The sequence below is a fragment of the Ambystoma mexicanum genome, chromosome 10 (assembly GCF_040938575.1).
Source record: "Ambystoma mexicanum isolate Mex_15411 chromosome 10, UKY_AmexF1_1, whole genome shotgun sequence".
NCBI lineage: Eukaryota > Metazoa > Chordata > Amphibia > Caudata > Ambystomatidae > Ambystoma > Ambystoma mexicanum.
In genome coordinates, this window is record NC_090932.1 from 1,671,854,121 (window position 1) to 1,671,881,878 (window position 27,758).

The following is a 27,758-nucleotide window of genomic DNA, read 5'->3' on the forward strand; positions in this document are numbered from 1 at the left end:
AGGTTGCTCATTCGGACTGTCTCTCCTGGTATAATTATTGGAACTTCCCTTTTGATTGTTTCTGTACTTCCCTCTGTCAATTTGTGGTGGTTTATATGGTCTACCAGATGTTTTTCTTCTGACAGAGGCATTGTTGACCATGGATATTGATTCACTATCTTCAGCACATTGCACGATACTTTTGCAGCTCTCATGCTATTGGTTTCCACATAGAGAGATTTCATTTTATTCTCTAGTTCCTTTACACATTCCACAGTGTGTTCAACTTCTTTCGCTACCCTTAGGACGATGTCTAGCAAAGGATCATTCTCTGACCAAAGTTTTTCTCTTACTTTTGCACTCCTGCACTCCAACATAAACTGGTCTCTTGGTCTTTCATCCAGTTGATCATTAAAATTGCATGTCTTGGCAAGTTTCCTTAATGCAGTAATACATTTTTCAACACTTTCTCCCTCCTCTTGTGTCCTCTTGCCAAACTTATATCTCTCCAAAATGATACTCACTTTCTTCTCGTAATGTTTGTCAATCTTTTTGACTGTACGTTCATATTCATTGATATTTATGTCCTCATCTACTGGGAGTTCTGATAAGGATTTGTACTTTTCTTGGCCAGCTGGGCCCAAACAGTGCAGTAACAGGGATTTCCTCTTTTCTGCAAGACAATCGGACCACAAACCACTCCTGCATAATGTTCAAAAAACGGATCCACCTCTTCCATGGTATGCTGGGCTCATTAGCATCAGGCATAAAGAATATGGGAGGAGGAACACTGCTGAATGCCATTGTCCAAAAGTATTATTGGTAATATAACTCGATTTCTTTGAGCAGTGTTGCAATATGTTGTTTTGCTTGTTGGTGTGCTCCAAATTTAATGTGCAATGTATTTCCTTTCTTTTTTTTCTTTTTTTCTTTGTTGTACTATAATCGTATTATCTGAATTGAGAATGGAAGATTGGTGCACTTGTTTGATCCAGAAACATCAAGAAATGGAGTGTCCGTTATTAAACACACCCTAACTGTGATCAAGGCATTAGTGCTGCTTTAATGTCCGATGCTGGATTCACATAAAATGCATGCGTATGGCTTTAACGGCATTCATCATGCTGAGAAACTTGATATTTGCATACCCTTAGCAAAACGCGCATGCGCGTAATTGTGGTTGAGGAAACGGAAGGGGGGCGAGCGTACAGCAATTGCAGCTCCGCGGTTTATCTTTCCTCATGAAATGGAAATCCCCAGGAACGCTACCACGCTCGGGTTGAGTGGAGCGAAGACAGCAATAAAAGAAGGTACATTACCCTGAAACGATTCACTTCGTCTGGGGCCCTGCAACGGTCGGGCGTGAGTGGAGCGGCCTCACGGCAGGTTGCAAAGCACTCGTCGCACACGCAAATGGGAAACGTCCTTGTTGCCAGTTTGTAGTATCTGGGCAAGGGGCAGATGGAGACACAGGGCAATTATGAAGTTTACACTATATTTATTAGTGAATATGTAAATATAAAGATAACATGAAAAGGAGGGAGTAAGTGTCCGTCGAGCTGCCGCGGCTCACAGCTGTTGTTGTTTGACAAGCATTCTGACTCTCCGTGATGTAGCAGGAATCTGTGTCACGCTCCAGGGCATAGAAGGTTGGCAACAAAGATAAGCACCGCTCCTATCTTTCATAGGATCACAGATACTACACATCTACATCTGCCCATTGGTGTGTCTCATCTGCTCCCTTGGCATCAGGTGCTATTCCTATGCCGACGACACTCAGATCCTGATCCGTTTAGATCTTGATCAAGCTGAGATGTTGTTGTGCTTGCATCAGTGCCTGAATGCCATGTGGGATTGGATGAACCACAACTGGCTGCAGCTGAATGGAGACAAGACGGAGATGTTGGTGGTAGAACCTCCGTCCGATCCTTCTCTCTCTGGGTGTATTCTTTCTGGCCATCTTCTCTTGGCCCTCTTCCCATTCCGGTTGCTAAAGTAACATTCTAGGAGTGGTTTAGTCCGCCACTCTTTCTATGGATGCTCAAGTATCAGTGGTGTTTCAAACCGGCCATTTTCATCTCAAAATATTCAGAAAGGTGCTCCCTTTGTTACCAGCCAACCTGCGACCGCTGGTGGTAGCGGCCATGGTGTTGAGTTGTCTGGACCATTGCAATGCCCTTTACTTGGCTTAGCCTAAGGGCATAGTCCAAAGGCTGCAGCGCTTGCAAAATGTGGCCGCTCGGGTGGCAACGGGCTCTCCTTATGGGGCCCACATCTCACCAGTTCTGCACTCCTTGTACTGGCTGCCTGTGGCTCAGCGCTTTGGGTTTAAGGCGCTCTGCATTGTCCATCGGGCACTGCACAACCAAGGGGCATAGTACCTCTGGACTAAATTCTCTCGTTCTCTCCCAAATCGGTCCTTGCGATCCACTTCGGCAGATTTGCTATGTGTGCCATCTTTCCGCCGTTTGTGCATTTCTGGCCGGGCTTTTTCGGTAGCCTCTGCCCAACTATGGAATGACCTTCCACTGGCAGTGAAAAATCTGCCTAATCACTTGGCGTTTAGAAAAGCATTAAAAACACATTTGTTCTAGATGACTGTTGTTAGATGGGCTTGTTGATTTTATACTTTCCTCTCCAGCGCTATTATAACATAACATAACATAACATAACAAAGAAATACTTTCTCTTTGCGTGAACACTTTGGTGAAATAAGCCTGTGATACAATTCCCTTCTTATAGTCACTTCACATGGCTGCAAACAACTTTACTCGCTTTTACTTACCCACAAGCATCAATTAAGCTTGTTACATTTGCCGTCAAGGTATTCCTGGTGATGAGTAGGGAGCTTCATTCACCGGCTCCACAATTGCAGCACAATCACAGCGTTTGTGGGCTGCTTCTGTTTCATGTCTTTATTTTTTCTCCTACTACTGCTACAGTCACTCTTGAGACTCTCCCCCCTCTACAGCACGGGTGTCTTGGATCTGGCCTTAATGATGGAGAGTCTTCCTTTCTACAGTTTCCCTCGACTATGTTCTGCACATGGGCCTCGGGTGGATGTACGACTTCAGCTCTACATTCACAGCAATCAGGCGCACCTGGAAGACTACCAGTTCCTCCCAGTCTCTTCCAATGCCACCACAGCCAAACAGGGTTTGTGAGCACAGGACCAACTCAGAGCCTGCAGATGAAATCTCCTCTTCCTTTGCTCCGGCGTCCCATCTGTGGACACACTTCCTAGTGAACTGCCAGCCTTGTGCTCTGGTTCTTCTTCTGCTACTGCTACCGATCTTCGAGCAGGCCTTTTATGTCCCTCAGATGGGTTTATTGGCTTTAGGTGCAAGAACGTAGAGCTAATTGCCTGACCTTGCAAAAAGCTGTTAAGCCTGCCTGCCTGTCCGTGGCCTCTACATGCCCTCTTCTTCTTCACAGTCCCTGATGGACCCTGGGATATGTAGTCCATTGTTGATGAATTCGGGTTTTCTTACCTCTGTAAAAGTGTTAGGGGTGATTTTTCTTCGCTTGATGTTATTAGGAGAGGGATTATAGGGTTTAACCTTTTTAGAGACAGTTGGGACAGGAAGGGTCACATTGTGGTCATTCCTTTTGGCATACCTTTGGACTTGGGAAGGATATGGAATTTTAGGGGAACGAAAGACTTGTTCTTTGGGTATAACCCTTTGTTGGATTATGCCGTTAGAGATTAACCTCCCATCCTTAGTAGGAGGTCAAGATATATCAAAGTGGCAATAGGCCAATTCCTCCTCTAATCCCGTGGCAAGAGTACTCAAGGAGAAATACTGTGTCTCACCCTGTGAATTCTCCCCACTGTCGTGGTTCTTGTCTCCGCCTAGGTGATCCTCTACAGTACAAGATCAGGAAGTGTCTTCCCTCTCCTGGCCACTAGGAGGAGACATTAGGCAGGGTTTTAATGAGGGATCCACAGGATTCTACACATGCCCTTCCCCTAAAGACCTGATCTCCCAGTCCAGAATCCACCTTCCCCTTTACTCTGGCCACCTCTGCAGTTTTATTAGAAATCCCAATTTCCCAGTTATTGACTGAATAATAGTCAAAGGAAGTTTTACAAATCTCTGATTTACCTGGCAAGGATAAGGGTATCATTATTTTCTCATGCGTTACCATAGTTTCTTTACCTTTTAAGTTAACAGTGTGATCTTGCATGAGTTGAATTGATGAGTGTTCATTCACCCTGCTTTACATCTTAAGATTAAAGCAGTATTTTACCATCTCCTTTGCGTCTGTGCGGTTATTGGGTCCGGAGTATTTCACTGGTAATTCCATTTAGCGGAACAGATGCTTCAAGGTGCTAAAGCACATACTCCCGCCTCAAAGCCTTATCTGAAGCATGGGTGAGGATGGAATGTCTGGTTTAAACCACCAACCTTAACTTGGAGACAACATGGTAAATGGTGCTATAAAAGGCCAGTGGCAGCTGTTAGGACTGATTTTCTATACTCTGGCCTTGTAGACAGATATATAGAAGGCCAATCTAGTATTGTGACAGGGACAACTATGGGAGCTGCAACCAAACTAGTTCAAGGTAGCAAGGCGAGTGGTCTAGGCCAAGTCTAAGAGGTGGTGATCTTTTAAAGGATCCACACTGAGTACACACAGTGAAGCAGTCAAGGATCACACTTAGACAAACAGGTATAAAAATACTTCTTTACTTATGGCCATATAACACAATGAACAATGACTACTAGCAGGTTATACTATCACACAACACTAATAATAGATACATATACACAATCACTGGAGTAGGGTAAAATACATATCAAACCCCTAAAAAGGAAGGTACAGATTAGTATAAGCACCACAGGTCCACAGAGATACAATCCTAACTTCAGAGGTCCATCCCTAAGATGTATGGGGCCTTATGGCCAAAGGTTCATCAAAGTTCCATACAATTTTGTGAAGCTGGCACAAATGAAGATAGGGCCTCTGGGGCCCAATGAACAGTTCCAAGTGTTAGGGGACAAGTTAATCTAACTAACAACGTGTCCCCAACTTTCGGAGTGTGTGTGTGTGTGTGAACAAGCAATGGCAAAGCCATACTATGAGAAAAGTTATCAAAACCTTTAAGAGGGTGTTAGGGGTTCAGATAAGTATCACTACAACTCACCCCCATACTCTGATTCTTCGTAGGACTTGGCAAGTCTTCTGAAGAGGGTCCAAGGTCACTGTTCCCGCCATCAGCCTCAGTCCTTGATCCCGGGGTTGCAGGTTTGAGCACTTCTCTGGTCTGCAACTAATGCTGGTGCAAGGTCTTCCAATTGAAAAATGCAAAGGAATTCAATGCAGACTCTGTCTCAGGACAGGACTGGATGGAGGTAAGCAGTTTTGGACGATGGCCACCCATGCACAGCGAAGCAAAGGGATTCACTTGTCGCAGTCAGACCTCACCTTCTATCTCAGGCCCCCTTGATGCTAGGACCACAAACTTTTGCAGAGGTAAGTCTTGTTGCACAGGCTGAAGATCCCCCAACTCGGAACAGTGACGGCTGCAGCATGGTAGCCCAATCTCAGAGCTGGTCAGCCACTGTTCGGTTGCGGTGCACTTCCGAAGGCTCTTCTTTGTAGGACTTCCAAGGGTCGAAGCTCCTTCGCCGGACTGCTGAAGATCACCTACAAGACAGGGCTCTTCCAGGACAGCAGCTGAAGCTGGTCGCCAGGCCTTCTTCCAACAGGTCTCCGGTCTCCTCACGGATCTTGCAGCTGGACAGGATTCTTGGCTCCTTTGGTTTCTTCCAGGATCCCTTTAGATTAGATGTAGGGGTCTTCCTCCTATCCTAAAAGCCAGGTAAGAGCTGAAACTCCCACCAGCCAATGTCAGATCTGGCCCACCCACACACCTCGGCAGTGGTCCAATCAATACCACTGATAGCAAAATTCATGCATACCACTCAGACACACTGAAACCAGTTTGTGGATTGGGACCAGACAGTCCCAACCCACTTCCTAGCAACAAACACATCTAGCCCTCCAGTAGCCCGCCAAAAGCCTCTGATTTTCCAGGCCCTGGAAATCAATATATGGAGTTTTCGTGGCCTCACGGGCCGGGAAGAAGGGTTAAAGACAAGATGGCCAAAGGACAAGTGAAACACCTTGTGGCGTGGCCATTTTTTACCCCTAGCCACAGTTAGTAGCCAAACGCAGTAAACGTGGTAAGGCTTAAACGAAATACACCAAAAATACGTTCTTATGGTGGATTAAGGCAGGGATACGTTTTAGCTCCCTGCCTTTTCAGCCTTTATGTTCGTGTTGTTGGGGACTACCTATAAGAGGCAGGTTTGATTACTAAAAAGTGCGGCCTTGTAAAGTGGTACGGTTGGCCTATGCGGATGACTTTTTATTTTTTGATAATACTACAGTTGGATTACAATGACTCCTTCCTACCTTTTTTAAATATGTAAGAGAAAATTAATTATTAATCAACCCCAATAAGACTAGGATTTTGGGTATATCAAGGGGAAGAAACGAAGTATCAAGCCATGGATTTTGGAAAACACCACTTGGGATTACCTCTAGTTTTGTCTATTTGGGTTTCCATTTTGTCCCCAATTTGATTTGAATGATTTAAGAGACGTTTTGTTGAATAAGGCCACAATACTTATAAATCAAGCGCTTTAAGTTGACAGAAAATGTTGTTGATTTTCGGTTAAACTGGTTTTAAATTTTTACAAAGGTAGAATTGTTCCCAAACTTATTTATGGCCTAGAATAGCGTCAAGGAAAGTTGCGATGGGACGAGCACAGATCGTGCATCCAGGACCAACAATACCAATTTGGCGGTAGCACGGCATTGGAATGATAGAAAGCATAACAGTAGCCAAAAACGGTTACAAGTAATGGATGTGGTCATGAAACACAACACACATGAAAACCTTAGCAAACGTTTGGACCAGAGGGAGACCTACTGGATAGACCGCCTCGATTCTTTAGCCCAAGGAGGAATCAACGAGGAAATCAATTATATCTGCTATCTATGACCGCTACCAATACCTACTTTCTCAACGGCAGATGCATGACTTTCTGAGAATGTGTCCTTAGGTAGAAATGAAGTAGAAGCAGAGAGATGTGGTGGGCACCACTACGATAGTAGATACAGTACATATTTCAAAAATAAGTTCAGATTGCTAAAAAAAATGTATTTCAAAGGAGCTGTCTGGAAAAAAAGATCCAGTGACACTGTGATCCAAAGTCCAAAGTAACTGAAGAAAAATGGGTGACACCACACAGTTATCCAGACGTTCACACACTGCTATCTTCCTAGAGCTGCTATACATTCAGGGTACGTTACTGCATAGATTCCCAAAATTAGAACTTCTGTGAAATAGGTTGATCCGTGGGCAGTGGTTATCAAAATTCCAAAACGTTTAGTATTTAATCAATGGTTTTAATTACAGAAAAATAGAGGCAAACAGCATCCTCATCAATTGGGGTTCATAAATCAATGAATTTCGAAGGGAAAGTAATGGATGTGGTCATGAAACACAACACACATGTGTCTCGTGATACATCCTTACTTTTGGTTTCCCTCCTTGTTCTTTTTGTCTTGCCCCCAAAAAAGACGCAGTTGATGTGGTAGCAGCTGTTTCTGTGCCTCTTTTGGCTGCACGCAGAGTAGATGATATACCACGTCGGTTTGTCGGCTCTCCCACAGGTTCAGATTCAGAGCTGGAAGTATTGCTTGAATTATCTTGTCGAGTTTTTATTTGTGGTGGTACGTATTTTTCCATCCAGGTGTAAACTTCCTTGTTTAGGTAATCGTAAGTGTCTCTCTTAAATGTTCTTACTTTTTTGGCTTCTAATTCTGTTTTGTGGCCTTCAAGTTTATGGTTGATGTCTGCTAATATACCTTCAAAGTCTTCTTTAGCCAATGTTTCCAGAAGTTCCTTCTCGATTTCTTCTATATCTGTATTAAGTGTGGTCAAACTGATTGACAACTCCTGGATCGTTTATAGGTTCAAGTCTAATGAGCATTTATTCAAAATGGCTTCCATTTATGCACAAAGTCTCTACTTTCTTTGCACAATGTGGGTCAATATGTTATTCTCAGACCTCTTCGAATCAGCTGGTTTTTGTGGTATCTACCCAGGGTGATGGCATAATGTTACGATTGATTTCCTTGTGAATAAGATACTCAAGTTGTTTAATCTGTGTGGCAGGATCTGGATTGGTTGAGTTGGCTGTATTAAACGTGGTGTGGCTGATGAGGCCTAGAATGACATGTGCCTCTTCTGTGGTGAATCCTAAGATTTCTGCTCATTTTTTAATAAGTGTTTCGATGTCTTCTTTTCCCCTTCACGCACAAATAACATGGTATTAATGGGCATGTTTATTTCTTACTGTATTGAACTACATTACATTCTTCTTTGCGCACACGTTCCAGTTGTGCTTTATATTTCTGTTTGTAATAATAAGTGCTCAGCCCTGACAAAGGAGTTCCCTCCGAAATGCATTGGCCTAGAGCCAAAATTGATGAGGATGCTGTTTGCTTCTATTTTTCTGTTATTAAAACCATTGATTTAATACTAAACGTTTTGAAATTTTGATAACCACTGCTCATAGATCAACCTATTTCACAGAAGTTCTAATTTTGGGAATCTATGCAGTAACGTACCGTGAATGTATCGCAGCTCCAGGAAGATAGCAGTGTGTGAAAGTCTGGATAACTGTGTGGTTTCACCCAGTTTTCTTCTGTTACTTTAGAAATGAAGTAGAACCCACATAAACAGCACTAATTGAGCCTAATGTCATACACGGCTGTCTAAGATACAGCAACAACAATCCGGATCATATGTTTTATTTGCACCTATTGTAGGCTCACTGCCAGCTATGGCCATAACCACTGCATTTTTTGCTGTATTGACACCCTTTGTATGTTATCTATTCCATCCTTCCATATCCAACTACCCGGACAGGATCATTCCCTTCCAAACCCTGTTGATATGCAAATAAGCTACATTATCTGTAGCCACTGTAGGCATCAACAGCACCTTTTGCGCGCTTACAATCTCTGCGCATATTGATTTTTTGTAATACGGAGCTGATCTACCTCCGCAGTGCACATTCTTATAATACATTGTTGGCAGCCGATACACCTTTAAGAATAATGAATGGCAACAACGCACAGAAGAGCTGCCATCCTGTTGCCGCTGCATTTTTGAATATGCGGCGTCACATCGCCTAGCAATGGTGAGCCGAGGACAACATAGTTTTCTTGAAAAGGGGTATTTCTTCCTCGGGACCAGCCCTTATTAGCATAAATCACCCAATTCCACCCAAATTACAGGTCCGCTCGTGCCAAGCAATGAACTCATGCTAGAGAAATGACACCTTCAGTATAAATTTAGCATTTATTAGCACAATATAACATAACAGTAAATTTAGCAATGGAACTTGGGAAACAATAATAATAGTTAGAGAAATCACAAAACTTAGAGAAACACAGTCTTACGCCCCTTGGAAGTTGTTATTACATAGCACTGAGAGACCACGGTCCGCTACAACGAACTTCTTGCACAGCTAGCTTTGTAGATGACAGCGCCCCAAGGTGCCTCCTGGGCTATCATGCTCCGGGCACATGCTGATCCATAGCAGTCCGCGGATGAATCCCCCACCCAGTTCTGGGCGCTGGGACCTTTTGTGCTCTCGTGTCATCAATCAGCATGACGCACAGTGCCAGAACCTTCCCTGTGCAAAATATGTTTGCCAATGGAAAAATCCAACTCTCTCTGAGATGCTCCCTGCTCCTACCCCTCCCATGGAGCCCTGTCCGCGAAAGCACTGGAATGTCTTATCAGCGTGTGGAAGGCCGTACTAGGCTTTCTCAGAGAAATAGGATTTGTTTACGAAGCATGGCAGAGCCACGGTTGCAAAGACAGAATATTCTAAGAGAAGCTGAAATCAATTAACCCCTAGTGAGCAAGTTTTACCAGGCCTGCACTCTGCTAGCTGTGTCTATAGTGCTTCAAAGATTGGCTATCTAAGCACTATATAGGGGCTATAATGCTCCAAACACTCCAATACAAGTCTCTATTAGCTACTAAACTGGGGCCTCCGCCCTGCCTGTCCTTGCACAATGCATAATGTAACCTTCCACCCCTACTAGGCCTGCATATTCCTTGTAGCTCACTAAGGCATAATGGAGGCGCTACCAACACATTACTTTCAGCATTTAGCACATACTTTGAATAAGCTATTGGTTTTAGCTGTAAATGCAGCCATCTCAGGCACTAATATGGAAATATGGCACTTTGTATCTCACGACAATAGTAAGATCAGAGATACACGCATGCTAGTTCCTATCAAGTTGGCGCTCAGCAACACTTATGATCCAGTTAAGATCCCTGCAACTGTTCAGAGATAATGTATACATTTTGGCCTTACTATAGAAAGAGTTTATCTAGTATTCCTTTAACTTTTAGTTGACCATACCTCTAAGAGCGTACACCCCACTTTCAGGTACGATTTTTCCTTTTCAAATTTTTAAATGAGACAACATAGTCTGCACACAATAGGAATTCTAATACTTAGCTCTATTTATAATTTTTGCAGATAAATTCAGAAGGCTGCATAATATATATTTCGATACCGGCCACACGGCCGCCCAGCCAGGTAATAATCATGGAAAGTATAATCATGCCCTCTGATTAGGCATGTGTATTGGTAGTGACGTCCAGTGCATACACACTAACTGTTTGTCATTATCTTTCATGTCTTTTTTTAAAAATGTTTGACCTATTGCCTGACTCGAATCTGACATGGTATGCAAACAATAATTTCTCTTATTCTTATCTCATTTGGACCAATGTACAAACTGAAAATACTGATTGTTTCTTGATATGTGTACATATGTTTTTGTGACTCCAATCAATGGACATGTTGTTATTCACTGGTAAATTACTTAGTGTCCTAGCCCTGAAGACGGACTTTGACCGAAATGCATCGGGAAAGTAAAATGGTGACACTTAATATCTGGATGCACTTTTGCCTTTCAAGCAATTCAAAAACTGAAAATATCCCCAAAAAAAGTTGGTTTTGATATGTGAAATACTTAAACAAATGAACAGTACCATTTAACAGCAGCTCTTCATGAGAGCAGGACGTGAGCATACCTTGGACTAGAATTCTTTTCTAGTTCTTCTCCAAGAATTATTCGATGACATTATTTTCAAATTATTGGATAAACTCGAGGCCAAGTTGTGGCGACGAATATTAAAACTCTCAAACGCTATTCCATTAGCTGCTCTGCGATATGAGTTAGGATTATTTCACTTGGGGCACGTGTTCAATGGCATTTATTATCACTCTTTCTAAAAAATGATTTCGCCTGTCACCAACTCAATATATGAGGATCTCGGAGCTCTATTATTTACAACAAATGTTGCTCCAAAAATTGCCCAATTTTTACGATCATTGGGAGGCAACTGTGAATCCATGCTGATGAAAATCGCTATGAATAAAAAAACTCTAATTGAGATCCCTGATAAAGTAAAGCAGGCACTTTATGATCAAGATTGGGTGTCTACTACAGATCTGTTTCATTCCTACTCTTCTATGAAGCATGGATCACAAAAACATAAAAGGCGTGGGACTTTATTGTTTTCCTTATTGCATGCATGGCAAATGTCCTGATTTAGGCGAGAGAGGTCCGATTTTTCAGTGAAAAATATTGTTATTTTTCACATTCTCCCGTCTAAAATAATTATTTCCCCAATGCATTCCTATGGGCAAATTGTTGTCTCACGATTTCACTGACAAAAACTACCTTCTGGGAGAGTCGGAATGTTGCCATGTATGTTAATGCAATTTCCTAATCACTATTATAGATCCATTTTACTGAGGCTAAGTTGGAATTTGTTATTAACTAAAGAGGTTTTATTTAGGAGGCATCTTAAGACAGAGATTGCATAGCTCTCAACTCACCTGCATTTGGTGGGTGTCACCCGCCTTGCAAGCAGCTGAATCACCCGCCAAGTCCCTCATACGCCATTCACTTCTATGGGCTCTCACAAGCCAAAAAGAAAATTGGGTGTTTTTACCCGCCTTGGTGACACAAAAGGTTGGGAGCTATTAGATTGGCTGTAGATTTTGCAATGAAGGAATTATGGAACCAGACAGACATTTGGTGTTAGGTTCATACATGCCAACCCTCCTGATTTAGGAAGGAGACTTCCGATTTTTAGATAAAAAAGGTTGCAATCTTTTTTGTTGCTCCCGCCTGAAATAAGTAAAACTGCAATGCATTTCTATGGGGATATTCCTTTTTCCCGCTTTATGGAGTCGAATCTCCCTCCTAGGCTGTCGAGAATGTTGGCATGTATGCAGGTTGCATTGTGTTGAATGATCACAGGAAGGTATTTATGGATGAAATATTTCCAGGAATAACGTATTTGATGACAACTATATATGGATGAGAACCACTGTAACTGTCTCAGAGGGGTTGGTGGTGGCTGGTTCCATCAGATCTAAGAATATGTTGTAAATGTGATCTTTAACAGATGTAATTTGGTGTTAACATTATTCCGGATATGCTTCAGGTTGATTTCATTGTATAGTTATTGATGAAGTGTTTTTAGTTATTCTATTGTATTATCTCTGTACTATGTTTAAAGTTGGAACTCGGTTTTCTATTCTTTTGTAAAGGGTTTTTTGTAAACCAAGTACACATTTTAAAGCAATCCACATAGCCCGGGAGGATAGCTCAGTGGCAACGTGCTCGCCTTGGAAGCAAGTGCACACGAAGCAACCGAGCGCTTAGAAACCGCTGGGTTTTTAAGCACGTTATAAATATGCAAATAAGACAACAACAGAAAAAAAAAATATTCTGTAACAGCGCCTCCATGCCCCCGGGCTGTGTGAGCGCTTTAAACTGCAAATAAATACATACAGCGTGTACTTTTGTGGATCTCTGCTGCGCATGCGCCAATATTTGTTGCGCGTGCTCGCAGTCCTTCTTTCATTACAATTCTTGTATCTCCAGAAAGGCACTGCCTGTGGACTCTATTCTAGTCCATTTTCTGTTGCTCTAAAAATGAAGCGCGTGCGTTTCACGCCTCCTTTTCGCACAGGGAGCCTTCGCTCTCTATTTACATAGCCCGAAGGCTTGGCCCACTCGCTTCCAATGCCCCGCCCCTTACGCGCGACAGGCCCCGCCCCTCACTTTGCATGCCCCGCCCACCCCCCCCTTGCTCCCTCAGCGCCGAGTTGCGAGCAATGCCGCTACAGCCGACTGGTCGCCCGGGCGGGGCCTGCGCATGCGCAGAGCGGGCGGCTGGCTGGCTGGCTCCGGCGCCCCGCCCACCCCATGCTCCCTCGGCGCCGAGGTGTGAGGAATGCCGCGGCCGGCGGCTCTCCGCCCGGGCGGGGTCGGCGCATGCGCAGAGCGGGCGGGCTGGCGGGCGGTTGCCGTGGCACCGGGAGGCTGCGGGCGGGTAACGGGAGCCGGGCGCCGCAGAACTGCCCCGCGCTAGCAGAGCCGGCTCGGGAATGAGGGACCGGCTGGCTGAGCTCTCGGCGGTGAGTCCAGCGCAGTGCTGCCCGGGCGCCGGGAATAACGGGGATGGGAGGGGCGGTGGGGCGGAGGGAGGGGGCACATGGCCCCCCTGGCAGGGGGCTGCGGGCAGCGCTGGCAATGAGTAACACTGAGCACGGGGAGGGGAACTTGCAGGGAATAACTAGATGCTCCTGGGTTCTGGGAATAAAGGGAACATCACGGACACAAGGGGGGGCCTGGAGGAGGGGGCTTGGCTGCTGATCACACCCTCTCCCCCCTTATCCCAAATCCGTGAGCATTGCATCAGTTATTAGACGCGCACACACACACACACACACCCCTACACAGTGTAACACCTTTCCCAGCACAGTTGCACCTCCCTTGCACATCTGCAGTAGGCATTGTATGCACATGTGTGTTTTCTGTGTGTGCGTGTATATTCACATGCATACACTGACACGCACTTATTTACTTCAAGATGTCAAAAAAGGATCCCTCTCTTTGCCATCAGTAGTTCTTGGGGGCTCTTGACACCATGCTGCCCCCCTCATGGGATAAGTCTGCAGCATGTGTTTACTGCAGAAGGTTTCTCATCTACTCAAGTTCCACGACAGAAAAGTTAAAGGTGGGTCGATCAACTTGCAAACCTTACCATATTCAAGTCCCCACCACCCACGCCCATCTCTGTTGATGATGGGTAATTGGTGCATATCCTTTGCCTTTCACTAGCTTAGGGGAAGTGGGACACCTTACAAGAAAAGGGGACAGTGAGCCCATCTGCTTTGTGTCCTTCGCACGGGAAATGGGAGGGTGCGAAGAGCATGTTCCCCCATCCAAAAGAGAAAACCTCCCTCAGTAGCAGCCTCATGAGAACAAATGGTGTTACTGCCCCACCACCTCTGCTCTCCCCCCACCACCACCCAAGGCAAGGCACTATCTTATTTTCTTTTTTTTTTTGTATTGTTTAATCAAAAGAAGATTTTTACAATATAAATGTCTCTTCATATATCTCAACATTTGTCCCCATGGCTGACTTTTTTTATTTTGCGCTCCAAACCCAAGGGTACCTGGGTGCATTTACAGGGATATGCATTATCTTAGTTACACAAAAGCATTACAGTAGAATAGAAATGTACAAGAAAATCTTATTAACCTAAAGGAAGCATACACAATCATAGTTGATTGGTATTTCGTGTATTTAAAACTTAATCTACAGAAATTCCTGTCGCAGCATTTCTGTGATATGCTCCTACGGTGTAGGCTGAATACTCTTGCCATAGGAGAAGTCCAGTGGGCTCGGAAAATGCCGGTCATCAAAAACCCCCAATGTAGCTTCTGTAAGGGTGGGGATACTGTGGAGACGCTCTTTCATTGGGTAGCTTGAGACCCTCTAAGTGAAATCAGAAAATTATTCTTGGCTGACTATAGAGTGGAGGAAACTACACTAAGTCCTAAGGAATTGTGGGCCTGGGTGCTCACTGGAGAACAAACTACCTTAGTGATTGCTGTATTGAAGATGATTGAATTGCTTTTAAAGATGAAGAATGAATTGAGAGGAATGGAATAATGGTTTTCTTTTGCTATGATGTACAGGAAGAAGGGATTGAATAATTGTGTGCAGGAAGATTTATAATGTTAAAGGTTTATCTCGCTGTGGCCACAATGTGGTCGTTTTGTATGCTTTCTTATTTAAAACAATAAAACATTTTAATTTAAGAGTGCCAATATATAATTTCCTCCATTAATCCTATACAAATTAAACATTTAATCACACAATTAATTCATTTAAAAATACTTCCTTTAAAAATTCAGTTAATGCAAAAAATATTTTAAAATCTTCTCCTGGAAGCAGTGACTGTACTCCATGTTTAAAGAGCCTCGCTTATTCTTGGGTGAAGATGGAGGGGGGTGCTTACTCTTAATTGGGGGGCGATTATTGCGACACTGTAACTAAGATGCCTGCCCTATTCTAGTGCCGAGAAGCAGTTATATTTTGTGATGCATATGGTATTCATTGAGGTTTAATAACAGGTTTTGTGCATTTGACCTGAACGCTTTCAAACTCTTGAGTGTTGTGTGTCCTGGTGTGGGAGCTAATTGCAGTGTGTAGTTTCTGCATCTGTTCTTGTGCCGTGTAAAATGTGTTCAGATGTAAAGGGCGACGTTAAAGGATGCTGCAGAAGTGTTTGGCAGTTAGCTAGGAAATGCCACACACCACTTCTGGTTGCTCTCTCCAGAGTCCTCTTGCAGACAGCACGATGGTGAAAAGGCGACTAATATACTAATACCTCGCCCAAGGAGCGGGAGGTTTAACGAAAACATGAATTCGCAGCCGTCTGTGCTTGTTTCACGGAAAAACCCAAGGAGAAACTCTTCCTGATGATGGAAAATGCGATTCGTGCTCTAAAGCGAAAATCTCGTAACCCCCGCCCCATGAAGCAGGGACCCGAGCTAGGGAGCTAGTAGGCCCTGGGGCCTGCGACAGGGAGACCCTTAACACCAGAGAAGTGAAGTGTATCTCTGTGAATAACGCTCCTTTTAAAAGGGCGTATACATATACCCACAGATGTTTTCAAGAAGTGCAACGCAACAGTTCGCACATGGCCCAAAGGTCTTTATCGAGTGCGGTCTGTACTTGCTACACACCTCATCCAAGGACTTGCTAAGGTATTGTGTACACATGGTCCTGGGTTCGCAATGAGTTGTGTATAGGCGCGTTATAAGTGCCATATCATATAAGCGGCACACCTGGTTTGGAAGCGTGTAGGGAGGCAGTTGATAGAGGGCATACACCACACTTCTCCAGAACGCCTTTGGTAATCATGTATGGAGGCATTACACGTAGGGGGCGGGGCGTCAATGCGGTGTATAGCTTTGGTGCATGCTGCTAGCAGTGTTTTTTTGTTGGTGTGGATTATAAATACTTCGCTACTTATAATCTGTTATGTACACGATGCCTGGGTTGCTTTTTGGTGTGTAAATAGAAATACTCTGCCCATGGCCAGGAGGGACCTGTGGATGGTGTATATTGATGCTGCACACCTGACCCAAGCACGCCTATTAAAACTGTATAGGACTACGGCACCCCCTGGACGAGAGGCGTTTGATACGTGGTTGAGGGCAATACACATTGTCTGGGCTCGTTAACAATTATAAATACTCCTCACATGGCCCGCTGTGGCTTATTCATCAAGACTATATGTTCTTTCTGTCCACATGTGGCCCGGAGAGGCTTACCGGTGCAGAAAATGTCATTGCCCAATGGAGTTAACTGATGCCCTGTTTATCTGTCGCTCTACTGGACTCCTCGTCATATATCATTATATTTGTGGCGTGTATATGCTGGATTCGAAACCAAAGATCCCATAAACGGTAGGTGAAAGAAGCTCCCATTTATACCTGGCGGGTTTCTGATCTGACTCAATCTTAAGCGTTTTATCCATGATGCTGGTCTCTTTAGACGGGGGGGGGGGGGGTGAACAAGGGGAAAAAAACTTTTATTCAGAGCCCTTGAATTTCTGAACCATACAATTCTGCACGGGCACAGTGGGCGCACAGACCAAGTGCATATAATGCAATTAACGGTGTAGATAATAGCAAATAGGTCGGACACTGATTGTGTAGTTTTTCCAAGTGCATTGAGACATGGTGCGTTCAGATCATGCAAGTGCACAGACAGGTGCAGGGGGGGGCGGAGGGGACCAAAAGTGCTCAGTCAGAAGCTGGGGTAAGTGTTGTGAGATGCCACGTTCATGGGTCATTGTCCAAGTACAGTAACGATGAGGCGAGTGAAATTTCCGGATGGCAAGTGCGAGAGGACTGGCGAGGGTGCCGAGCACCTATGAGACTGAGGTAGGGCCTCGATGTAGTGGCCCTGTATACCAGTATCCTGCACCAATTATCTCAAGAGGTACTCAAGGAAAAACTGCTCAGGGATCATACTGTTATAAACACTCCGTGCGCAGAAATGGCCTTAGTAGAATTAACGGAGAGTTCTACAAACAGACACAGGGAACTGCAATGGGGGCCACACTGGCACCTAGTGTAGCCAATCTCTACATGGAGGGATTTGAAATGACCACCATTATGAATAATTCCAACCCGTTCATCGAACACATTAAAAAATGGCGTCGTTATATAGACGATATCCTCCTGATTTGGACAGGCAGTGAACAGGAGTTGAAAAACTTATTTGAGTGGATTAATACACAGAATGGCTTTTTGAAGTTCACCCATCAATATAGCAACACGTCCCTAGATTTTTTGGATATTACCATCCATTCAGATCCGGACAAGAAAATACTTTTTATCAAACCATTTAATAAACCAACGGACGGGAATTCATTACTGCACTACTCAAGTTTCCATCCGCGCCATGTACGCGATAACCTGCCCTTAGGTCAGTTCCTGAGATTGAAAAGAAATAGCACTAACAGAAAGGATTTCCAAAAGGAAGCAGCAAAAATGAATGACAAACTGGAAGAAAGGGGCTACCCAAACAAATTCACTGAGGCAGCCTGGAAACGAGCGAACAATAATAGAGAGGCACTCCTAGAACATAGGGAACAACGTATTCAACGTGCACAGAAAGAACTGAATAAACGACTGGTATTTGTTAATACTTACAACCATCTCTCCAATGGTATTAAAAAGATCATTGGTAGAAATTGGCACTTCCTGGAGAACGGGGAACAGCCAATTGCTAGACCAATAATTGCTTTTAAACGAAGCCGTAACATCAAAGAACTCCTAACTAGAAACGACATTAGTAGGAAAACGGTAATCCAAACCACATTACCACAACAATGGGGGTTTCAAACTTTGACAGGCCACGTACAATGTGGTAACTGTTGCTCTACCACCTTTAAAAGCACCGCAGTTGATATTGGTCTCCCAACTATGTGGCAACAAAAACATTTCACTAATTGTAATACAAGAATGGTCATCTATGCAATTTGGTGCCCCTGCAGGAAAAATCTATGTGGGCAAAACAGAGAGAAAAATTAAAATCCGGATAGAACACAAAAGTTGCATTAGAAACAAAACACGAAATGCACCTCTAGTAGACCACTGGATCGAGTTCAACAACAATGCAGAAGATATTAGCTGGACCGTACTATACAAGCTTACACAAAGTATGGACAACAATAGAGATAAAAGAACCCTCATGAAAAAGGAACAACAACTGATCTTTTTAACCAATAGCATGACGTGTGGCCTGAACGCAAAATCGATTGGTGGGTGTAGTTAATACAGCTAAAAGATACAACAATGGTTCTGTTTTCCATCAGACACACGCATCAAATCGATTAGAGACTACTCCTCTGTATCACATCTCGAATCATAAGATGCGTTAAATTGGGTAAAGGAATTACCCTTTAAGGGACACAGGAAGGTTAACCAAAAGCTTCAATCTGCACAAATAAGTGCAATAGCCAACGATGGTTGCATGTTCGTAACACTCAGTGTGTTATATCATACATATCGGCTTGAGATAAAATAAGAATTGATGCCTCTCATCCTCCTTCTGTTCTCACCTGGGAGCCATTTGATGCCTTAGGGATGGAGCCGGAGCCTCTGCCTGACTGAACCATAGAGGCGTTCAGATACGTTCCGCGCATGCGCCCACTAGTTGCAATACTCCATATTAACACGGGCTGGTTACCACAGAAACAGACACCACCCCGGAAAGACGTAAGGCTGTTAGGACGCAATCGGACCCGCGACGCACTTACGCGACACTCGACTGCGGAGAGAGGCGGGCGAACTAAAGACGCGAGGAAAGCCTGACGAACGTGGATTTCGCACGTAAGGTAAGTGCTCTGACCAATATGGTCCCAGGCGAGATAACAGGGTCTTTGAGCCGGCGGGGCCTCTCTGTCCCGAATATTTCAAATGGAACAACTAAAAAGTGGCGTAAAAAATATGAAACCGAAACTACATAGATAATCTGTTAATTAGATGAAATATGGTTAGCCCGTTTGCAGATTTAAAAGACGAGACCCCAGATGCCCCAAATAGATGCATTTACTTTGATTTGGAACTCATGACAGGATTCGATACGGTTTGGAAATGGCTAACTCTTGTAGTGCCTTTCCCCACTCTCTCCCTCTTTACCCTCTGTTTTCTCTTCGGTATAGAAAATTGAACTGGGAATACGGGAGAGAGTCTCAGGAGCAAGACAGAACAGACTAATGAACTCATGAAGTGGCGATGATGGAATAGTAACACAGAGCGATCATGGTGTAACTATCAACGGGTAAAGGACACGGCGTGATCTTTTTCTAATCCGTTATATATATTTTTTTTGACTGAATGCACCTATAGACTTTTTAACGGGCTTCTCCCTTCCCTTATACCTAGCTCCCGCTCTAGTTTGTTGAAATCCGTACCGACCTCGAATAAACAGAAGTTTTTCTCCAAGGAATCAGTGGAACACTAACTAGTGGATAGACTCCGGTTATCTACAAGGGTGAGTGACCAGTCGCTTGTGGTGTAAATAGTAATAGATAGGGCTAAAGTGAAAGGATGGTTCCTCCATTTCCTATGTTCTTGACCCTCATTGTAGATTCACTAATAGTTAGAGACTATATGCATTTTGACTAAAACTGATTAATTTTCCTATTGGATACTCTTCCGTGCCTCTTTAAACCTAGGACCGATGTTGATTGATTGCCATGATTTAACCATGGTTTTTGCTGAATGCAGTAGCAGAATGGGCCACTAATATGCCTTCTCTTGTTTCTTGTGTTTTGCTGCTCCTCAATAGGTGGTGGACCTTGTTTTCCCTTATCAAACCAACGGCGAAGGGACTTCAAATTCTGACTGAGGAGAGTTGTATCGAAATATGAAATCTGTCGATATAGAGTTGTTTTTATGTATTGATTTTATTGTAAGCAACTACCATGAAGCTAGAGTGAATTTTGTAGGCTACATCCATCCTTCAAGCAAGCCCCTGATGAATTTCCCTAACAATTACTGATAACTACACACTGTATGGAAAGAAACATGTTGGGCAATAGATGTGTGTGTTTTGAATGAAATTGATGTTGGATTCTGAGAGTGAGTGAACATGAGAATACGTGAGTTGTGTGAAACAAGGTATGACCGTGTGTGAAATACTACACAACACAGTACGCTTCTACAAGCCTCTTTGAACCAAAATCACGTAGTGTTTTAAATGAAGGATTGAAGTTGTCGCTTACAATCTAGTGATCTACTTTTTAGAGATCTATTGCTAATGTTTATGAATTGGGCAGTGAGCGCACACTTTTGGTGTTCTTAAAACATTTTGTGTATCTTTTTGTATATTTGAATAATAAAATATGTATACGTTTACAACTGAACTTGCATTGAAGTAATTCCTGCTCTTGCGCTGAATAGCGGATAATAGTTAGGAACAGGGACCACCCAGAGTGAGCAGCCACGATTAGCACTAGCTGTGTTGTTATTTGCTAGTGAAGGGTTAACCCCTTGAGTTTGGGGGTGCGCTAGTGCTCCTTATCCCTCTATCTCTTTCTTTTGTTTGAATGAAGAAGACTCTGAGGTACACCAGGCGGCCAGTCGCAGGCTGCATGGAAAAGGAGGGAGAGGGGGATAGAGCAGTAAGAAAGGTTACCAGGGTAGAGGGAGAGAGAAGGAAGAGGAGAAGAGGAATGTCTTAAGTAGTGTCCGGAACTTAAGGAGACTCGGGCTCAAGACAGAGTGCGGCAGGAAGGCTATTCCAGAGGAAGTCCCATGCAGAGGATAAAGATATCCCTCCAAATCTCTGCTTGGAGAACCGGCTCACTCGCAGAAGGTTGGAGGCAGATGAGCGGAGGACTCGGAAGAAGAATATTTAGGTAGTTAGTGTTGCAGATAAGTAGGTCCCTGGCCTCAAAGCCTTTTGGGCAATGCAGAGGGTCTTGAACTTGATCCTTGCAGCCACGGGGAGCCAGTGGAGGGATTTCAGCACCGGAGAGATGTGGTCCCTGGGCTTGAAGCCAAGGATAAGTCTTGCGGTTCTGTTCTGGATGAGTTGCAGAGTCAGAGAGATTGAGAAAGAGGCTGCTGCAGTATTCTAGCCTTGAGAGAGCCAGGGCTCTGGAGACAGTGAACCACCGGGGGAAGGTGTGAAAAGGAAGTGTATCTCTGAGGAGGTGTAGCTAGAAGTTGGACTTTTTGGAGATGTCCGAAATGTGAGTGAAGGAGAGAGTGGAGTCGAAGATGACCCCAAGGTTTTGTGCCTCCAGGTCGGTGCGGACAGGGAGGCCGGCCAGAGTGAGAGTGGGAAAGCTGGAGCAGGAGTCCCAATGCGAACAATCTCCGTCTTACTGGCGTTGACGCAGGGGCCATTTCCGGCACACCATGACTCAATTGCAGACAGCCAGATAAGAGAGGGGTAGAGGAGGTGGCTGAGGGTACCCTGAGTTGTGTGTCATCCGCATAACACTGGAAGTTAGAGATGGTGGCAATCACATGTGCAAGGGCAGCCATGTAGACATTGAAGAATCATGGGGATATGATAGAACCCTGGGAAACGCCACAGGTTGAAAGAGTGATTGTAGAGAGAAAGCACCCAAGTTCCGCCTGGGATGGGCGGTCAGAAAGGAAGGAGGTTAACCACGCCAGAGCCTGACCTGTGATTCCCAGGATGTTGTGGTTTACCGTGGCAGAGGAGAGGTCAAGAAGAATGAGGACATGGGGAGTGTGAGCATCGAGATTTGAGAGCAGGTCTTCACAGGTGTTCAGAAGAGCAGTTTCTGTGACTCTAGATGCTGTAAAGCCAGACTGCTGTTCGTGGAAGCAACAGGAGGGTGAGCTGAGAGAGCCAGCTTCTCCAGGAGTTTGCCCAGGGAAGGACCGTTTATACTCATTCCTGACTACTCAAACCTAATGCCACATTGGTAGGCTTGTATGGCGTCAGTTGGGCTACAAACTAAGTGTTGCTTGTAAGTGTTGGTGTAGGTTACAAGCTTGCATGATAGAGCTCTCTTCAATTTCAAAGTGTGCGTGTCTGTCACCCATAGGTACGTCTTCAAGGCATTTTACACAGGCAAATTGAAAACTTTTTTTTCTCTGTAACTCGTCCGGCGATGTACACTAAATTTGACGTGTGTTTTCAGGGAGATTACTTTTATGTTGAAAAAGGTGGTGTAAAAAGAAACTTTTTGCCTAATGGTTACCTTAGACTCCAAAAATCGTCTTTGGGGCAAATATCTCGCAATACCTTTTTGAAGGAAATTAATGAAAAGTCTGAGAATTGCAATGTTAATGTAGAGGTCCTGTCCAAATGAACCTTTTCCCTAAAATAATGTATACCATGCTACTCATGTAAAATTAACATGGCCTGGATGTTAACTGTGAGCAATCAGTTGTACCGGGATGGTCGCGTCTACGCTCTCAGCTCGCTCTTTTGTGCTGCATCCCTTGTCGGCCAAGGCGTACATCGGTTATGGACTTTTACTGATGTAGCAAAAAATATACCATCCAACGTATAAACGGTTAAGTGTAACATACCTAGTACAATTCCTTTTCTGCCATAATTGTCATTGGAATCCAAAGACACCTGAAGCATTGTCGGAAGCAGCCTCTTTTAGTCTGAGCAGTGAGGCGAGGTGCGATTTGACATGTTTTCCTACGTTCAGAGGAGCTTTCCTCTGATCTCAGTGGCTGCAGGAGTGGAGTGGCGTTCGAGTGACAAGTGATCGATCCTGCTTGGCCCACAGCATACCAGGCTCCAGAGCGGCTGTACATACAGAGCTACTAGACGGGTTCACTAGTGGAGCTCAGAGCGGGTACATTTGGTGGACGCAGTCCCATGAGTGGACCTTTCCGATAGCTTCCTAACAGAAGCGTGAATCGATGCACAAGCTTGTGCACGTAGTAATGATTGATACAGTAAAGTGCCTCAGTGTCCACTGCTCCATGCGAAGCAAGAAGCTGGCTGCTTTGGTTTAAAGAAGCGTGCAGCGAAGTAAAGGCGTCTGAAGGTACGAGGATTAAGGTAATTTACATCCTTTGCGGAGATGGCGGCAGCGGGGGTACTTCTGTTGAGGCCAGCCGCACAGAGTTTCATTTCTTGGACCAGTGTGGGTGTTAGTGGCCTTGTCCTAAGGTTGTCCCCGGGCTATTCCTGTTACCACTCCTCTGTGGCCCCATACGCTAATCCCACAGCACAAGACGTCTGCATTTGGGCATTGGGACTGTCTGCTAGTGTTAAAACCGCCCTTTATGAACAGGATTTTGCAAACAGTAAAACAAAGCCTAATGAAATGGTGCGGCTGTGTCTCCTTAGTGAGGCAGTCGGAATGTGGAAAAGGTGAAGGAGCCCAACAGGCAGAACGGAAGAATACAATGCTGCTCCTTGTAAAAAATTAAATAAATAAAAAAAAGTAACCCAGCGGCTTGTGGGGTTAGTGTTAGTCAACAGCAAGACCTTATACAGCCGACGATTGGCGTGTTTTTGTGTGCAAATGTCCACGTCCCCTGGGAGCACAAAATGGAACACTATGGCTTGAAACAGGGTGTCATGCTAAATAGCCCAAACTCGAGTAGTGTGATTGTTAGGAAAGTTTCCCAGTTATGTGTAATTTTCCCTCCAGTTGTGTACCCCCCCAAATTTTTACTGTTGTCTGACAAGCCTAGCCTGACTTTTGCCAGTGGAGCACAGCCTTCTGCTGCACTCCCTGGGCTTTTCGCTCACTTTTTATGTGGAAACGGACTTGCCCTTAAAGACAGTCACTACTCAGAGACTTGGTTTGCCTTAGTCCTTTCCAATGTTGCAACTTTTCTGCAACATGTTAACAGTGCACAATGTACCTTAAAGTACGGTGGGATGGGGTCTTCCTTTCGTTTCCAAAGGATTTTTTGGCAGAAGTACAGATGTGCTCTGGACAGGGCTGGTGGCAGCTTAATTTTTCATATATTTTTAACCCTTTCTTGCCATGCAAACTGTGTTTACCGCGGTTGGTACAGGAAGGTGGCCTGGCTCTAAAATGGCCATGCCACAAGGTTCTTTGTCCTGTCCTTTGGCCATCTTGTCCCTTTGCCTTCCCCAGGTTGAGAAGACTTGTGTCAGTCCTTATCTGGTTATGCATTCACCCGCGAAACGCCAAGCTTTCGAGGGCTTCCACATAACATGTGTGTGTGCCTCCAGGATGTGGGCTGGATTGTCTAGTTCCAATACAGATCCTGGGTGCCAGAGAGTGTGGTGTGCTGGTTATGACTGGGACCACTGGTCCATGATTGGTCCACGACTGGTGTGCCTGTATGTAAGCAGATCTCCCATTTGGTCCTCTTCGTTTTGGCGCAAAGAAAATTCTGGATAAGAGAAGGCTCAAAACACCCATACCAGGTCGATCCCTTGAGTTCTCACTAACCTAGGATAGGATGCAAGCATCCTGAAACTAAGTAGCTGAGTTTTGGCACACTGCGCCACGCTGTTGTCCCTCAGGACCCCTCTGCATAAGATTGAACTAGAAGGTCTGCAAAGGCGCTTCGACCCATTTGAATAGTGGGAACAACTATTCACAGCACCTTCATCTTAACCTGCAAGCAAGCCTCTTGGGAAGTGTTCCTGGGCCAACCAGTGAACTGACCTGCTTGCGTAGGACCTTTGCTCTGAAACCGCTGCCGTTTCCAGTTGACACTTGAAACTTGGTAGATCATAAGCACTGGGTCCAAGGCACTCTCCTGACTAGTTTCGTACACCTAGGTATGGAATTGGGAGAGTACGCCTGAACCCGAGTGCATGCGGTTGCTGTGTCGACCAGCCGTGGTGACAAACTTTGCAGGTGCCCTGCTGCTGAGCCCCTCTGTGCCCTGAATCCTGCTGCAGTGAAACTGGCCTGATCCCTTCATCAGGAGCAGAGAAATGCCACAGAATCATCGCTGTAACTCAGCCGCTGAAAGCTGCAGAGCCGCACAATTGCCGCATTTGAATCTGCAACTGAGGTGGACTCGACTGCTGAAGTTTGGTCCGGAATGCGCTTGGGGGTCAGTGAGTACTATCCATTTTTACGCACGAGTGTCCCCTGAGGGCCTTTCTCGTTGTGCTACCATCCAATTCCCAACTCCTGGAACTCGTTCTGCCCTCTTGGGGAGACCCTCCTTGTACAGTGGGAACTTATTCTTCATCGCCTCACCCACCTTCCTGAGTCGCTACAGCCTCTGCAAGAGACCCAGTTTTCGCTCTACTGCACCATCGCGTGCACCTGCACCCGAAGGTACTTTTGAGTGCCAGGCCCCACTGTTCGTAGGGACTGGACTGCCTCTTAGTTAGGGATCGATTGATGAAGAACTAACTGCCTTAAGTCTATTTGCACTGTTTGCTCCATTTCTTCATAGGTTGTGGACCTATTTTGTGCACTATTCGTTTTGGCCACTTGGTAACTGTATGTTTCATAGTAGTGTTGTTTTGGTTTGATGTATTACTGTTGATATTTGCTTTGTGTTTGATTTTCAAAGGCATTCAATACATGTATATGTATTTTTGATATATATAAACCTGACTGGGAGTGATTTGTAGTGTGGGCTTTCAGTCACCCTCACCCCTCCTGAGACCTAGTCTTGACCCCCGCCAATGCTATCTTGATTGGTCTGGCTTGTCCAGAAGGCTACTCTGTTCCAAGAAACTAGGCTGGCCTTCTGAACCTCTGCCCACCAGGTCAGAGTTCAGAAATCCATCTAAACAGTGTTGAACTCCTTTATCATTGACAATGGTGGTTCTTTATTGAACATGGCATTATCCTCAAAAGGAGCTCTTTGGGGCCAGCAACTACTGACCTTGAAAAGGTTAACGGGCATGACCTATCAGCTACCCCCAACTTGGAGGAATTGGTATCCATCTCTGAGTATGCTGAGGGGTTTAGCGAATGTGAAGCCTACTCCCAGATAAATATGCAACAGGTTGGACATTTTGTCTCGTCTGTACTTCTGCACGAACTTTGCAGTAGAACAACAAGGTATACAATAGGTGTGTCATGGTATTGGTTTTATGGCGGTATGATAACCTTCTTGCCAAATGACAGTATAGCAGGCAGAGTTAACTAATCTTAAATATTTTCTTAAAGGTCATAATTGTCAGCATTTTGAAACTTGTCTCTGCACATTTTTAGCTGATCCTCCAGGAATCTAAGGCGGCTGCAGATTTGGTCTTTCATGGCACTCGCTCGTTGACAGCCTTGAATGAAAGAGTGACTAGCGGAAGTGTTAAAATGCACATTTCGGGCAATGAGCTTGCTGCTCAGTCACAGGTCATCGCTTTGAAAATTGGCCTCGACCTGCATTATTTTGGAACCACATGGCATGGGCATCATGACCCCTCGCTGCGATCAGTCATGAATCTTTGTTTTGATAACGCTTTATCCCATTAAAAGGGAGAAAAGTCACTCGTGAGGTCTGAAAGCCCATGTTATTGTGTTTCTTTTGTCAAAATGTCATAGCCAACACACACTCGCCGAAAGGTTGCATATTGATCAAACCACTATAACTTGTTTACCATTTGCCTGGTGTATTATGAAGGTCTGATGTTGGAGTCACCACTGACCATGTAATCCTAACAGGACAGCGTTCAGTGGGCGCAGTTGATCTTGATTCTTGAAATGCATGTTCATTTACCTTCTTAAAGATCGTGGCACAAAAACCTTTTGAAAATAACAAAGTTAAAATACACATCGGCACAAAAAATGGCCTAGACCACCACATCACCACAGGCCCTTCATTACCATTTTCACCAGGTCTGAGCGCATTAGGACCCTTGTCATGTGAGGTGAGATGGAGGAATTCTTTCATGGGTGGCGTCACAAATCGAGGATAGACCAGAGTAGTATCTCACCCCCATTGCTCTGGATACTTCAAATTGAATGTTGAATCTGTCATGCCTGCTTGAGTCCAGTGCAGAAGGCAGGTGAAGGATCAAGCGAAGCAAGAACTCTAGTGCCATTGTGTAAATCAACATGTAGGACAGTGGGGGGGTAGTTTATATACTAGCACAAAGCACGGATAGGCCCAGTATTCATACAGTCTACAGAGCTACATGCATCAGAAGGGCGTCCAGTTCATTCCCCCATTTGAATTCTGGGATGTGTAGTTCCCCATCTTTCAAATTTGCGGGAAAACTACAAAATGGCTTATCTTTAACCAGAATACTGATCACATAGAAAGACTTGTCACAGCATCAAAGCTGCATTTACTAATGTGGCCTCACTTTCCCTATGCTCTTGTATGCCAAACGCCACACCCTGCAGTGCAAGATCCATAATGTGAAGCAC

At 44.6% G+C, this 27,758-nt stretch overlaps 1 protein-coding gene across 4 annotated transcripts in view; it reads left to right on the forward strand.

The window, feature by feature from the left end:
- The first annotated feature begins 13,315 nt into the window (after positions 1 to 13,315).
- The window catches only part of STX2 (syntaxin 2), a 523,716-nt gene continuing 509,273 nt past the window's right edge, over positions 13,316 to 27,758 (forward strand). The window contains exon 1 of one of the 4 annotated variants that reach the window (XM_069620086.1): positions 13,316 to 13,529. In XM_069620086.1, coding sequence (XP_069476187.1) covers positions 13,500 to 13,529 — 30 coding nt within the window. In that variant the 5' untranslated portion in view covers positions 13,316 to 13,499. The remainder of the gene's footprint in view (positions 13,530 to 27,758) is intronic. The other 3 variants (XR_011276253.1, XM_069620085.1, XM_069620084.1) reach the window with 3 other exon arrangements.